The 16,136-nt window shown below is 38.4% G+C and overlaps 1 protein-coding gene across 1 annotated transcript in view; it reads left to right on the top strand.

Annotated features, from left to right (window-relative positions):
- Positions 1-16,136, top strand: part of LOC143039936 (protein MEMO1) — a 72,638-nt gene that overhangs the window by 42,127 nt on the left and 14,375 nt on the right. Inside the window, exons 3-5 of the mRNA XM_076210384.1 lie at positions 7,326-7,394; positions 11,623-11,735; positions 14,987-15,098. Coding sequence (XP_076066499.1) covers positions 7,326-7,394; positions 11,623-11,735; positions 14,987-15,098 — 294 coding nt within the window. The remainder of the gene's footprint in view (positions 1-7,325; positions 7,395-11,622; positions 11,736-14,986; positions 15,099-16,136) is intronic.

Raw genomic sequence — 16,136 nt, 5'->3', positions numbered from 1 at the left:
AAAGAAATATGTTGGGAGGAAATGACAGTGAAGGATGGAAAGGAACTCTGGGGCAATGTCCTACCCGACATGACCATCGAATACACAATGACTCGGTGGATAAGGGTAAATACCAGATACAGAGGTAGTGAAGAACCATCAAGGCTGGATTTAATACTTACGACAGAGCCTGAAATTGTCGACAAAATTGATTATAAAACTCCGATAGGAAAGAGTGACCATGTATTAATAGAATTTGAGTTGAAAGAGCAAATGGATCAAAGCAGAAATGATAAACATAGAATAGGAAGAGTAATGTACAACAAAACAAATTTTGAGAAACTCAAAAAATTCTTTTGGAACGCGAACTGGGAAAAATTCCTAAATGAAGAAACAGGGATGGAAGAGAAATGGAATATACTAAAAAGAAATTTACAATGAGGGAGTGAATAAATACATACATACATACATATACCAAGGCTTTTTCCCCCTTTCTAGGGAGGTAGCCAAAAAGGGAAAGGCATAAAAACACTCCCACCCATTTCATCCCTAAATACACTCCACACCCCTCCCACCCTCCCTCTCATCTGAGCACCTCCTGGATGACGGGTCATCCCTGCACCTTGCCCACCGCCCTGGGTCAGAAGCAGTGTCGCAAGACACAGCACATCCACAGCAAGGCCGCTTCATTTAATCGGCGACCCCCTCTCTCCGTCCCCCCTTGCATATAAGGAGAGGACGGGGAGAAATCCCTTCGGGCTGCGTCAAAATTTACTCACACATACTACCACCCCCACCCCCCCACCCGCCCATTCCTCCTCATGCAATCACAACATCATCCATATACAACCATTCTCCACTCACCTCTGTCTTCCGTCCTCTCCCTTCCTCAACAGACATTCCCCTCTTCCCCAAAGCCCCCTTCACCCCATCCATCCACCTCATCCTAGGACGTCCCCTCATGTTCACTCCCTCCACATCTGCCTTTCATACCTCTTTTACTAGTCTTTCTTCACTCATTCTTTCCATGTGTCCAAACCATCCTAATATTCTTTCATCAACCCTATCTCCCAGCTCCTTTTTCACCCCTGTTCTCCTCCTCACCTCCTCATTTCTCACTCTATCCAGCCTAGTAACCCCCACCATACTTCTCAGACACCTCATCTCAAACACATTCAAACTCCTTCTCTCTTCTTCTCTTATGTTCCACGTTTCTGCCCCATACAGTGCTGTTGGCACAATCACTCCTTCATACAGTCTCCTCTTCGCATCCATTCCTAAATGTCTATTCCTCATTACACTCTTTAATCCACCAAGGCATTTACTCGCTTCTCTCAATCTACATTCTACCTCCACCTTCACTCCACCTTTTCCTGCTACACTTGCACCCAAGTATCTAAAACTATCCACTTCCTCCAGTCGCTCTCCCTTAATGTTCACTTCCAGTCTACTGCCACTTTCACCCCTTGTACATCTCATCACCTTACTTTTGCCTACATTTATATTTAGCTTTCTTCTATCACATACTCTCCCAAACTCTGCCACCAGCTTCCTCAATCCCTCCTCCGACCCTGCCACAAGCGCAGTGTCGTCCGCAAACAACAGCTGGCTCACCTCCCACTTTTCTCCATTTTCTTTAACCATCTCCAATCCCTGACCCACTACCCTTGCATTCACCTCTCGCACCACCCCATCCATGTATAAGTTGAACAGCCAGGGCGACGTAACGCATCCTTGACGAAGTCCCACCTTTACTTCAAACCACTCACTCTCTCCATTTCTAATCCTAACACAAGCTCTACTACTCTCATAAAAACTCTTGACAGCTCCCAAAAGCTTTCCTCCTATCCCATAAATCTGCATAACCTCCCACAGTGCCTTTCTGTCTACCCTATCATAAGCCTTTTCCAGATCCATAAAAGCCCAAAAAACATCCTTCCCCTTTCCTATAGCTTTCTCACATATCTGTCTTACCACAAAGATCTGATCTACACAACCTCTACCTGTCCTAAATCCACACTGTTCCTCACCAATTACTCCTTCTGTTCCTCTCCTAATCCTCTCAATCAAGATCCTCCCATAAGCCTTCCCTACTACACTTAATAGGCTAATCCCTCTGAAACTACTACATTCACACTTGTCCCCTTTTCCCTTGTAAAGAGGAACTATACAGGCACTTCTCCAGTACTCTACCCTCTCTCCAGCAAACATTAAATAACCTCACCAACCAGTCCACCATCACTGAACCTCCCTTTTTCAGACATTCTGCATGGCATCCATCCAGACCAGGTGCCTTACCTGCTTTCATCATCTTAACAACTGCCTTCACCTCATCCTTCCTTATTTCTCCTCCATTCTCCTCACTCATCACTCTCATTTTCTTCGCATTTCCCACCGCAGCTATCTTTCCCTCCCTATCCTCCTTCACATTTAGCAACTCCCTAAAATATTCTGCCCATCTTCCCCTTACTGCCTTCTCTTCCATTATCATCTCTCCATCTGCACCTTTTACCTTTTCTTCCCTACTTGATTCGCCTCCTCTTCCTCTCTTAATTTCTTTCCAAAACATCTTTTTATTACTTTCAAAATTTTCTGTCATACTCTTACCCCATTTCACATCTGCTCTCCTCTTTGCCTCCTTTACCTTTTGCTTTACTTCTCTTTTCTTTTCTTTGTACGTCTCATAAATACATACCACAACAAAAAAAGGAAAGAACATACATAAAAAGCTGGTACAACAAAAAATGTAGTGAGGCTAAGGATAAAAGAGACAAAGCTTGAAAAAAATGGAAAAAAGAAGAAAACAAGCAAATGGCTGATGTACATCAAACTAAGAAATTATCATGTAAAAATATGCAGAGATGAAAAGAGAAACTAAAGGGAAAAAAAAAATAGAAAAATGCAAGGAAGAACCCAAACTATTTTACAGATATGTAAATGGCAAACTGAAGATTAAACAAGAAATAGAAAAGCAGCACCAAGGTAAATACAAATATACAGAAGAACTTGAAATGGCTGAAATTATGAACAACCACTTCAAATCAGTATTCACAATAGAAAACTCACCTAACTGTGAGGAGAGAGATATCCCCCTCAATGAAATAAATAATTGTAACACAGAAGGAAATCAGCGACCAAATAAAACCCTTGACATCAGAAAATCACATGGTCCAGATGGAATTGCAAATTGGATACTGCAAGAATGCATGGAGGAATTAACAGATACAATATAATTACAATATACAATATAATTAAATTCTCAATATACAATATAATTAAATTCTCACTTCAAAAAGGAAAGGTGCCACAGGACTGGAAGAATGCAAACATTGTACCAATTTATAAGGGAGGAAACAAGGAAGATCCATCAAATTACAGACCGGTCTCCCTGACAAGCACAAAGGATATGTAAAATGTTGGTACAACAAAAGATGTAGTGAGTTAAAAGACAAAAGGGATAAAGCTTGGATAAAATGGAAGAAAGACAAAAGACCTGAAAAATGGAAAATATATACTAATAGAAATCAACATGTACAAGTATACAGAGAAAAAAAGAGAAAATACGAAAAAGATGTCATAGAAAAATGTAAAGATCAACCAAAACTATTTTATAGATTTGTAAACATCAAACTGAAAAACAAACAAGAATTAGTGAAACTACAACAATGAGGATTTGAATACACAGAGGAAATAGAAATGGCAGAAATTATGAACAAGCATTTTAAATCAGTGTTTATGAAGGAGAACATACAACTTAGAGATGTCGAGTGGGAGGGGAAAGTCCCCCCCATGAAAGAGATAGAAGTAACAAGGAATGAAATAATGAAACACTTGAGTAATCTCGATATTAGAAAATCGCATGGTCCAGATGAAATGGCAGACTGGATTTTGAGAGAATGCAGGAAAAAACTAAGACAAAATACATAGTCTAATAAGCAGTTCATTGAAGAGAAAGAAAAGTTCCAGAAGATTGGAAAAGAGCAAATATAGTACCAATATATAAGGGGGGAAACAAGGAAGACCCCTACTAACTATAGATCAGTCTCTCTTACAAGTACGGTAGCTAAAATTTGTGAAAGAATGATCAAAATTAGATGGGTATAGCATTTGGAAAAAAACAGTGTACTAAATCCGAGGCAATTTGGATTTAGACAAGGAAGATCATGTGTCACAAACTTGATATGTTTCTATTCAAGACTAATGGATGAAATGCAAGAAAGAGATGGATGGGTGGATTGTGCCTTTCTAGACCTGAAAAAAGCTTTTGATAAGGTGCCACATAAATTGCTAAAGAGAATTAGAAACTGCCAGAGGAATACAGGGCAAACTGCTGAAGTGGATGGAAGACTTCTTGCATGAAAGGAAAATGAGAGTGGTGATAAGAGACAAACATTCTAATTGGGATGAAGTGATTAGTGGAGTTCCACAAGGAACAGTTCTGACCCCAATAATGTTTGCTATATATATTAATGATATGGAGAAAGGAATTGAAAGTTATATGAGCTTCTTTGCGGATGATGCAAAACTGTTGAAAAAAGCGAACACTGAAGAAGATTGTGAGTCACTGCAGAGTGATCTCAATAAAGTATGGGAATGGAGTAGGAAGTGGGAGATGGAATTCAATATTAAGAAGTGTAGTATAATGGAATTTGGAAGCAAAAAAAAGAATAGTGGGATCATATAAATTGGGCAAAGAAGAAATTAAAAAAGTGGGAAATGAGGACCTGGGAGTCATTATTATGAATAATATGTCCCCTGAGAAGCATGTAAAAAAAAAAAAAAAAATTGGAGAAACTTATTTAATAAAAACAATCAAAATGGCATTTACATACCTGGATGAAGAAATGGTGAAGAAAATACTAGTCACTTTGATAAGACCAAGATTGGAGTATGCAGTGAAGATGTGGTCACTAAATACAAAAAAAAAAAAAATGTATAACCAAACTTGAAAGAATACAAAGAGCAATTACGAAATTGGCACCAACACTCAGAACTATCATATGAGGAGAGACTGGCAGAACTTGAGCTACAGACATTAGAGCAAAGAAGAGAGAGAGGAGACTTGATAACTATTTATAGAATCATGAAAGGCATAGAAATTATTGATAGAGAGGATCTAATAAAATGGGATAGTAGAGATACAAGAGGACATGGAAAGAAAATAAAAAAAGACAATTATAGAAGATATCTGAAAAAGAACAGCTTTCCCCACAGGATAATAGATGTTTGGAACAAGTTAGATGAAAATGTGTGTGCAAAAACAGTACTCAAATTTTAAAACAGGCTAGATGAAATGAGATATGAAAACAGGACACCACGAGCATAGCTCCCCTTCCTGTAAAATACAACTAGGTAAATACACACAAAAGTTTAAAGGGAAGAGGAATGGCTTGTGGCATTAGTGAATCTTTTGACCCCTGTGTACGTCTGAAACCTATGCCTTCCTCTTGAGAGGTGAAGATGTTAAAGTACACCAGAAGTTGTATTATTGCAAGCCTTATGTCACCTGCTAGTATAAGGAGAGGAGCAGTTACTGGCTGTTGGGTTTCTTAATTGAAACTGTGATGTAAAAGAACTGAAAATTTATAGAAATTTTGGGCCCAGTCCTGAAACCAAATGCCAGCCCCCCAGGGATGCACTTTCCAATGGAAATTAGGGTGATGATAAGCTTTGAAATTAAACAAGAGATAGATGAATCTTTCAGGTGTCTAACTCAGAGGCAAGTAAGTACCTGTTGTTGGTTCCTTTGAATATGAGTTAGCCACAGTGTGTACAGAATTTTTATGTATTTTTTCTCAATATCTACACAAAGTTCAAACCTAATCTCTTGCATCCTTAATGTTTTATATGTGTATTTACATAGTTGTTTACCTAGTTGTATAATACGGGAAGGGAGTTATGCTTGTGGTGACGTGTTATTGTATCTCTTAGCATCAAGTTTTTTCTTAAAATCTTGAATAGTGTTTGCACACACTGTTTCTTTGTCTAATTTGTTCCAAGTATCTATCACTGTGTGTGTGTATTCACCTCGGATCTGCTGCAGTCTCTGTCGAGACAGCCAGACACCACCCTACGGCAGTGAGCTCAGAGCTCATTATTTGCCGATCTCTGGGTAGGTCTGAGACAACTCACACACCACACACCGGGACAGCAAGGTCACAACTCCTTGACTAACGTCCCGTACCTACTCACTGCTAGGTGAACAGGGGTTACACATGAAAGGAGACAAACCCAACTTATCTCCGCCCAGCCGGGGAATCGAACCCCGGTTCTCTGGCTTGTGAGGCCAGTGCTTTACCAATCCGCCACTGAGCCATTGTGTGTGTGTGTGTGTGTGTATATATATATATATATATATGATATATATATACACACATACTGTATATATTTACCTAGTTGTATTTTGCGGGAAGAGAGCTATGCTTGTATTGACCCACTATTGTATCTTTCCGCATCCAGTTTTTTCTTAAAGTCATGCATAGTTTTAGCATTCACTGTTTCCTCATTCAGTTTGTTCCAGATATTTATCATTCTGTGTGGGAAGCTATTATTTTTTCAGATCTCTTCTGTAACTGTCTTTCTTAAGGTTCTTCTCTTGACCCCTTTTATTTCTTTTGTCCCATTTTAGTAGGTCATCGCCAGTCGTGGGCGTTGCGATAAGTAAAGCGATAATATCGCTTTAACCAGAAAAATTTATCGCTTATATTTATCGCTTTCAAATTTCCCGTGATAAATCCAGCGAGAAAGTAGAAGACGAAAAACCGTTACGGCGGGAGGTTACAGGCTCATTGTTACGCGGCAAATAGATATGGTGTTTTAAGTGTAAAAAAGAGGTTTTCATATGCATAAGTAGCAAAAATAGAGTATTTTTGGATTTATCGCAGGATTAATCGCTTATTGCTTTAAGGTATCTTGGAAATTTATCGCTTTATCGTTATAGGACTAATTTATCGCTTTATCGCAAAATTTATTGCTGCCCACCACTGGTCATCCCTATCAAGAATTTCCATCCTTTTCATAATTCTGTAAATGTGTGTATTTGTATGTGTTCAGGGTGTCATGAGAAATTACTCAGAGTGAATACATTTTTGGGATGCTCTGTATATACATTTATATGTATGTAATTGTACACAAATACAATTAAGAGCTAAGATGAGAGGAAGGCAAGGGTGGTGGATGGGAGTGGAATGGGTGGGAGTGGGTGCTTGCCTTTTGACTTGGTTACCTCCCTTATAAAGGGGAAAAAGCCCTTAGGTAATAGTACAAAAAAATCTAAGATTATATATAGTTTGTGCTTAAGATATATAACTTTCAAATAGTTTTTATATGTAATTCTTACTTTTCAGACATGCAGGGTATCAGTACAGTGGTGCAGTTGGTGCATATGCATACAGACAAGTTTCTCCTGTTGTTGTGTAAGTAATTTGTATGATTTTATTATTGTTGGTTGCCATGTAATGAAGAAATGGGAGTAAACTAGTTTTGACTGCTGGGCCCTGCTGTGGAAGAGATGTGCCTTACTGCATTGCTTTTAACCCAAGCAGTGTAGTAGGAGACAGGGCAGGGGCTGAGATGAAGGGGTGGTTGAATTAGGAAAAAACTCAGACTAAGACTTCTGTGTTTACTATTCTCACATCATATCGCTTGTTTGCGAAAACGTCGTCTTAACTCAAAATATATATATATATATATATATATGAGTGGAAGGTGGCAAGGGGACGCAGGATGATGCAGGAGTGAATATGATTCTCTAACGTTTCGATGGATGTCTTCATCAGAGAGGCTACAGACTATCAGATTTTGTGGACATTATATACCCCCGTTCTGGCTCATCTTGCTGGCCATCTGGGAATGGAGCCCACTGATTGGCTAATCGTTCCCCATCCCTTGCGAGTTAGCGCAGCTAAGGTCATTCTCGTTGCGGGTCGTGCCAGGCTAACATGTCCTCGATGATTGGTGACTGGTCTTGTTGTGATGTGCGGCTTCTATAGTTTTTCTTAATCTCTTTCCCAGTCTTTGGTGGAGAAACTCGACATTATTCCAGTTGGGGAGATGGCCGTGTGTATCTACGTGCACCACCAAGGAGTTCTGTGGTGGTGTAGATCACTCTTGTGTTTGTACACTCATACCTCGGTCCGATGTTTCCGCAGTTGACTGCCAGATGACCTATGGTCGCTTTGTTTACAACTGTGCCAGAACATGTGGAGCTGTTTGGTCCGTGTTTTTTTACCTTTTTGTCCCTGTTTTGTGTGTTGTTTGTGAAATAATTCAACAGTTTTTTTAACCATGGCACCTGTACATCCTGTAGAAAAGAGGAAAAGCGTCAATTTAACAGTATCACAGAAGCTTGAGTTGATTAAAAAGTTGGAAAGCGGAGTGTCGGTGAAGCAGGTGTGTGATGAATATGGAGTAAAGAAACAAACTGTGTCTGATATTCGTAAACAAAAGGAACAACTTACCCAATATTCGCTGAAGTATTCGGTTGATGAAAATTTTGGACTTGGTACTCTTGGGGTGAAAATTTTGGGCCAGATCCCAGGTATTTACACTAACAGATTGGATAGTGTGCTTAAGTAAAAGTACCGTACTGTGTTCATTCCTCATTTTTTCGTAACGTAATCGTTGAAATACAGTAGTATCGGAAACTTCGGACAATCGGGTATATTGGACCGGTGTTCCCCCCTTTTAGTCCGTTAAATTGAGGCATGAGTGTACACTCTTTTTTCAATGCCACGCGATGACTCTCCGTAGTATGCAGCTGGACATCCTCTGCATGGAATTTTGTAAACAGTGCTGTTCTGGTTTATGATGTTCTTGTTCTCATTTTTACTCACTATGTCTCTGATTCTTAGTCCCACGGCATGTGCTATGTGTATACCCTTGGTGGTGCACGTAGATACACACGGATATCTCCCCAACTGGAATAACGTTGAGGTTCTCCACCAAGGACTGGGAAAGAGATTAAGAAAAACCATAGAAGTCACACATCACAACGAGACCAGTCACCAATCATCGAGAAGGACATGTTAGCCTGGCGCAACCCACAGCAAGAATGACCTTAGCTGTGCTAGCTCACAAGGGATGGGGAACGATTAGCCAATCAGCGGGCTCCATTCCCAGACGGCCAGCAAGATGAGCCAGAACAGGGGTATATAATGTCCACAAAATCTGATAGTCTGTAGTCTCTGAGGAAGACATCCGTCGAAATGTTAGAGAATATTCACTCCTGCATCATCCTGCGTCCCCTCGCCACCTTCCACTCATCTGTCTCCACTTTATACTACAACATATATATATATACACTGTATACATACATACATATATATATATATATATATATATATATATATATATATATACACATACATACATACATACATATACACCTACATACATGAAAAAAGAACAAGTTAAGAAAGCCTAACAAAAAGAGTGTGGAAGGCAGCAGTGGATGGAGTGAACTTGAAATTAAGACCAAGAATGAAATGAATGGACTGACTGAAGGGGCATAGTATAAAGGGGGAATGTTTGTTGAGCAGAGATGGGAGGGCAAGAGACAGGTGTGAGTGGAGAATGGTTGTGAATGGATGATAAATTGACACTGCCCTAAGGGATTTCTCCTTATTTTTTCTAATTACTCATGGATGGACAAGGAGGGAATGTTGCCATGTAAATGAAGCAATGAGGTATAAACTATCTTTGGCTGATGGCTCTTGCTGTGAAGGTACTGTGTGTCTTGTTGTATTGCTTCTGACCCAGGCATTAGGTAGGGGGCTGGGATGACCTGATCTATGAGGAGCTGAGATTTTTAAAAGGGAAAAAATAGGTGTGGGATGAGAGTACAAGCAAAGGTGAGTTTCATAAGCAAAAATATTAAATGTAATAGAAATCAAATGAAATTATGAGCTTCCATAAATGTTGTTCATGATGTCTGTATTTCTATTATTTTATGCCTTCATTTTTAATTTAATTTTATTTTATTTCATTTGTTTTATTTTTTCAAATGGTTATCAAACAATTATTCTCAAACTTGCATATCCTGCTATTTATTTAATGTCATAAAACATGTAAAATGTGCAGGCAAATTGAATTAACATGAATGTACTATAAGAATATATGGCAGTAGGTCCCCTTAATTATATTAGACTGTAGCTGTTGCCCTGCTAGGCAACCCCCTCATCATAACCAACAAGCAGCATCCCCTGACATAACAATGTGCTCTCTCTTTACAAACACAAACAACATAGGAAACCATAGATGACCACCCCTCAGACTACTTCCCAATAAAGTTCACCATAGAACTAGTATACAGGCTAAATTAATAAACTACAAAAAAGCAGGGGGGTAGGAAATGGTTATGTGTGAATATTTTAATGCAGCCCAAAGGGATTTCTCTCCATCTCTCTTTCCACATGAGGGGATGAGGGGGAGGTGCCAATTAAGTGAAGTGGCCTTGGTGTGGATGTACTGTGTCTTGCTGTATTGCTTCTGATCCAGGGCAGGGGATGGGAGATAAGGATGGCCCTTCATCCACAAGGAGCTAAGATGAGAGGGAGGAAGGAGTAGTGGATGGGGGTGGGTACATGTCTTTTGATTTGGCTACCTCCCTTATAAGGGGGAACACCCTTGGTATATAGATAGACAAAAAATGCAAATTGGCAAGAACACAGGATATTGTGAAAAATATAACATAGAAACCTTTGACATAGACCAGTTCCCATCCAGAGATAGAACAATAGATAAGATAGCAGAAGGCAAGCAAAAGACCCATTTCAAGACTAGAAAAAATAAAACCTCAGTTAAACACAAGAGATAGCCACACTTAAAATTTTTTTTATAAGTTACTGTTACATGTAAGGGGATGGGGATGCCACTGAATAGGGATGCTAATGATTTTTAGTTCCTTCATGTTTTGGTTTTAGTTTGAGTTTTTGTCACATTATATATATTTGAAGTGGCAGTACTATTTTGTTATTTTTAGAATCACCTGGCATGGCAGGGCCTGCTCTAGATTATATATATATATATATATATATATATATATATATATATATATATATATATATATATATATATATATATATATATATATATTTTAAGAATTATGATTAAAGGTTCTAATTGAGAGAGAGTAGTTTAAAATTCAGAGTACAGTTTGTATCAGCAACACTTTTCAATATACAACTTACTCTTACATATGTGGGGGGGATGTTGGTGAATATTAATTCATTGATATTGTTGTTTATGTTTGATTTCATGTCATATTCTGTTTATATTTGATGTGGTTCTATATATATATATATATATATATATATATATATATATATATATAATTTTTTTTTCTTTCTTTTTTACACTAAGTTTTCAAATTCACCTAGTGTGCAAAGGTCAACCCTGTTAAGTGCAAAGTCTGGCACAAAAGCCAGGGGTTGTTGAACTCTCCTCTAGATGATAGTTTTATGGAGAATAAAGATTTAAAGGAAGTAATTTAAGGTTCACATTGGTGACTTTAAATTTCCCAAGGGAATCAGTGTATATAATTTTATTTTACTTTCCCATACCTACCCACCTTGCTCTGTAGATAGCTGATTGGGTGAAAACAAAATCACTTAGCAGGAAAGTTATATTTGGTTTCTCTATTAGGAAACGTGTGTTTATCCTTGGGCCATCCCATCATGTTCGTCTAGCAGGATGTGCTCTGTCTGGCTTCACCAAATACCGCACCCCACTTTTTGACCTCACAATCGACCAACGGGGTAAGTGCTGTGTTTTTTCCCGTATATTATTAGATATTACTGTTTCTTGTAATGTGTTGGTATTTGTTTGCTTTATTTCTAAATGTTTGAAAATGGCTGCTGTAGACAGTTTAGTCAGGGTAAACACCATATGAGGATGAAGGTTTTATTGAAAGTACAAAGTTTTGCTTGATGTAGCCTTTTTCAAGAAAAGAGATGAGAAATACAAACTAACTATATAGAAACCTCAGGAGGAGCAGTGTTTGCAGGCCTGAATATGTTGATGAAGAATGCTAATATATCCAAGAAATATTTATCAAAGTGAAGTTCCCAGAGTTTGTCATTAAATAGAGCAAGAGAATGGCAAAAAAAAGTAAAAGGACAGATATGATCAACACAGTGAACCAGCCACTAGGATTATACCACTGACCAGTGACTGTCACAACTCTTGGTCATTTGCTCAAAGCTAATACTATGGAAGTGGTATGCCAAGGCAGCAAAATAGCAAAAGAATTTACCAAAGTGAGAAAGAAAAATTATGAAAAGGACATCAATGTTGGTGTCTACAAGATTTCATGCAAAGGATGTATTATTATACATTGTGAAACAAAATATGATCTAACAACTTGCATTCATGAATATTGCAATGACATTTGGAACATTGCCACCCCAAATACATATGTAACACACCAGGATAACACTAGCCACATGATAGACTGGAATAAGGTTGAGTCAATTATATGTGGAACTAACAGGATAAGAAGGAAGTGTCTGGAAACAGTGGTTAGTCAAGGATCAAATATTATACAACAGTAAGGGAATGTTCAACATTGCATCCTCCGTAATTCATGTATTTCCTGTAGTGAAAAAGATTTTGAAGGGCCATCCTTAAGCTACCACATACATGTGACCTCCCACAACATTTTCCCTGTCCCTTCCCCATCCCTTTCCCATCCTTTCCTCAGATAGGGGTGTTTTGTTGTACATTAAAAGCAATGTTCATACCTGTGTTTTAGAGAAAGTGAAACAGGATGCATATGATAGTTTGTGGGTAGAATTAACCCAAACATTTGGACAAAAAATGAATGTAGGTGTAATATATAGACCAAAAATATTATTAGCAGACAACAAACTATTGTTTCAAGAACTGTCTAGTTTCTGCAGCCGGGACTTGTTGATAATGGGTGATTTCAGTTTTACTGGCACTGATTATATGCCCCTTGATCATGGTCATATAGGTAGTCCATCGATAGATTTTCTTGGTGACAATTACTTAGTTCGGCATGTAAAAGAGCCCACAAGATATAGGACTATGTCAGGAGCTTAAGCTTACAGATTGGGAGGTAAAATTAAGTGAAAGACCTGTAGATCAGATGTGGGAGATATTTCAAAATATGCTTACTAAGATGATTCATACTTACATCCCGTTCAAGGACAGACACCCCCCAAATCAGGCTCGCCCAAAATGGCTTGAAAAAGAAACTGAAAAAATTATTGCTAAAAAGAGATAGGCTTATAAGAAATAGAAGTGCTTGGGTGCATCTAATGACTATCGAAGTTATGTAATAATACAGAAAGATTTGAAAAAGACAATAAAAAAATGAAAACAACAATACAAAATGAAAATCCTTGATAAATCCAAAGAGAACCCCAGAGAATTCTATAGTTATATTAGAGATAAATAGGTTATTAGGAATCACATAAGTCCACTATTGTCTCCTGACGGTCAACTTGAATATTCAAATGAAGAAATGTGTCATATTTTAAATACCATCCCCATCCCATCCCTGTGCCTTCTCCATCCCTTCCCCATTCTCTCCCTGTCCCTTCCTCATCCCTTCCCTGTTCCATCTCCATCCCCTCCCCGTCCTTTCCCCATACCTGATATGCCCCTTTCTATCCCTGCCTGAGGATTCTACCTAGAGTTTGTATTCTTTATCCCTTTGCTTGAAAATTTTTCAGGTAAAACATTGAATATTCAGATCAAACTTTATTTTCAAATGGTGTTTACTCTGCCTTATTTGCATAATTAGTTTTAATACTCTGTTTTGCATCAAATGGGTGTTTCATGTGAGGATATAAGATGTGTTATTCAACTCCTTCCCTTTCACAAGTATTATCGATGCAAGAATGTATTTTGATATTTCAGTACAAAGGATATTTCATGATGAAATATGATACTTTGATATTTACATACAAGCATACTTATACTAAAATGCCCTTTCCCCTTTTAAGGGGGGTTAAAGCAAAATGTATACCCACCTTACACCCATTCCACGCCCATTAAAAAAAAAAAAAAAAAAAATTGTTGTCCCTTCCATCATAGTTCCTTATGGACGAAGGGTCATCACTGCTCCCTACCACTTTTGCTCAGGTCAGAGACAGTGCAGGAAGACAGCACCTCCACAGCAGAGCACAACAGTTTACTCCCACTATTTGAATATATGACAAACTCCCTCCTCTTTCCCTTCATCTACTTGATAAATATTCAGAGTGGGCATGAAAGAATCAATTTGGTCTGTCATTTTGCCATCCAAATGGAACCACTCTCCATTCTCACCTGTATTTTGCCCTTTCAGCTTTGGAATATACTGTATAAAATTTCTTTCTCTGTCTTTATCTCTCTCTCCCTATATGTCTGTATCTCTATCTCTCTTCTAATCTGTTGCATAATTCTTTCTCTATCTTTTTTCCTATTACTCTCTTTCTTCCTCTCTTTCCCCCCACTCCCCTCTTCCTTCTTCCTCTCCCTCTCTCTTTTTTCCTTTCTCTCCCTTTTTTCTCTTTCCCTCCCTTTTTTCCTTTTCCCTCCTTTTCTTTTCTCTTCCTCCCTATTTTCTCTCTCTCTCTCCTTTTTTTCTCCCTCTCTCCCTTTTTTCTCTCTTTTCTCTCTCTCTCTTTATCTTTTTTCTCTCTCCATTTTTTCTCTCCCCCTTTTTTCTCTCCCATTTTTCTTTCCCTTTTTTCTCTCTCTTTTTTCTCTCTCTCCCTCTTTTCTCTCTCTATTTTCTCTCTCCCTTTCTCTCTCTCTCTTCCTTTTCTCTCTCTCTCTCTCTCTCCCTCCCTTTTATCTTTCTCTCCCTTTTCTCTCTCTCTCTCTCTCTCTTTTTTTTCTTTCTTTCTTTTTTCACTTCTCTCCATTTTCCTCTTTCCCTACCCTCCCACCACAATATGTTCTTGGTTTCCATAGGTGATTTTGACCTGGAGTGCACAGTGAAAGAGTTTAGCTCAAAATACAAATTTGTTTATCTTTTCTTTCTTTTTGCCATCAGTGTACGATGAGTTGTATGCTACAGATCACTTTGAATCTATGAGCTCCTCGGCAGATGAAGATGAACACAGCATTGAAATGCATCTACCATATGTGGCCAAGGTTATGGAGGAGTGAGTATTGTGATTTAATTTGTATCTTTTTGGTTTTATATATATATATATATATGTATGTATGTATGTATTTACCTAGTTGTATTATACAGGAAGGGGACCTATGCTTGTGATGACCCATCTTTGTATCTCGCAACATCTAGTTTGTTCTTAAATTCATGTATGGTGCTTGCACACACTATTGTTTCATCCAATTTGTTCCAGACGACCACCACTCTATGTGGAATTTTCTCTCTCTCTCTCTCTCTCTCTCTCTCTCTCTCTCTCTCTCTCTCTCTCTCTCTCTCTCTCTCTCTCTCTCTCTGTTTGTCTCTTCTATAACTGTCCTTTTTGAGTTTCTCTTCTTGTCCCCTTGTTTTTCTTCTATCCCAATTTAATAAGTCGTCTCTATCAAGGACTTCCATGTTTTCATAATTACATAAGAACATGAGAATGAAGGAGACTGCAAGAGACCATAAGGCCTACACTAGGCAGCTCCATATACATCACCACCTGTCATCCCCATCCATGAAGTTTCTTAAAACAACTGATAGTTTCAGCATTCACTACATGGTTACTAAGTCTATTCCATTTGTTGACCACCCTATTAGTAAAACAATTCTTACCTATTTCCTTCTTAAATCTAAATTTGTCCAGTTTAAATCCATTACTGCAAGTCCTGCCCTGTTGTTTTAATATGATGACCTTGTTTGCATCACCCTAGTTAAAGCCTTTGATCCACTTGAACACCTCTATTAGATCACCCCGCACTACATCTTTCCGTAGAGTGTAAGTTAAGGTGCCTAAGCCTCTTCGTAAGGCAAATTTCTGAGTCCATGTATCATTTTGGCCATTCTTCTCTGTACTGATTCTAGTGAATTGATGTCCATTCTATAGAATGGAGACCAAAACTGTACCGCATAGTCAAAGATGGGTCTAACTATCGCTAGATAGTTTGATAATTGCCTCTGCACTTCTATTTGTTACCATCCTAGCAATGAAACCTAATGCTCTGTTAGCTTTATTCCTGGCACTAATGTACTGTTTCTTGGTTTTAAG

This window comes from Oratosquilla oratoria, chromosome 27, assembly GCF_046742065.1.
Source record: "Oratosquilla oratoria isolate Oo_2021 chromosome 27, ASM4674206v1, whole genome shotgun sequence".
Lineage (NCBI taxonomy): Eukaryota > Metazoa > Arthropoda > Malacostraca > Stomatopoda > Squillidae > Oratosquilla > Oratosquilla oratoria.
This window is presented reverse-complemented; position numbering and strand designations above follow the sequence as displayed.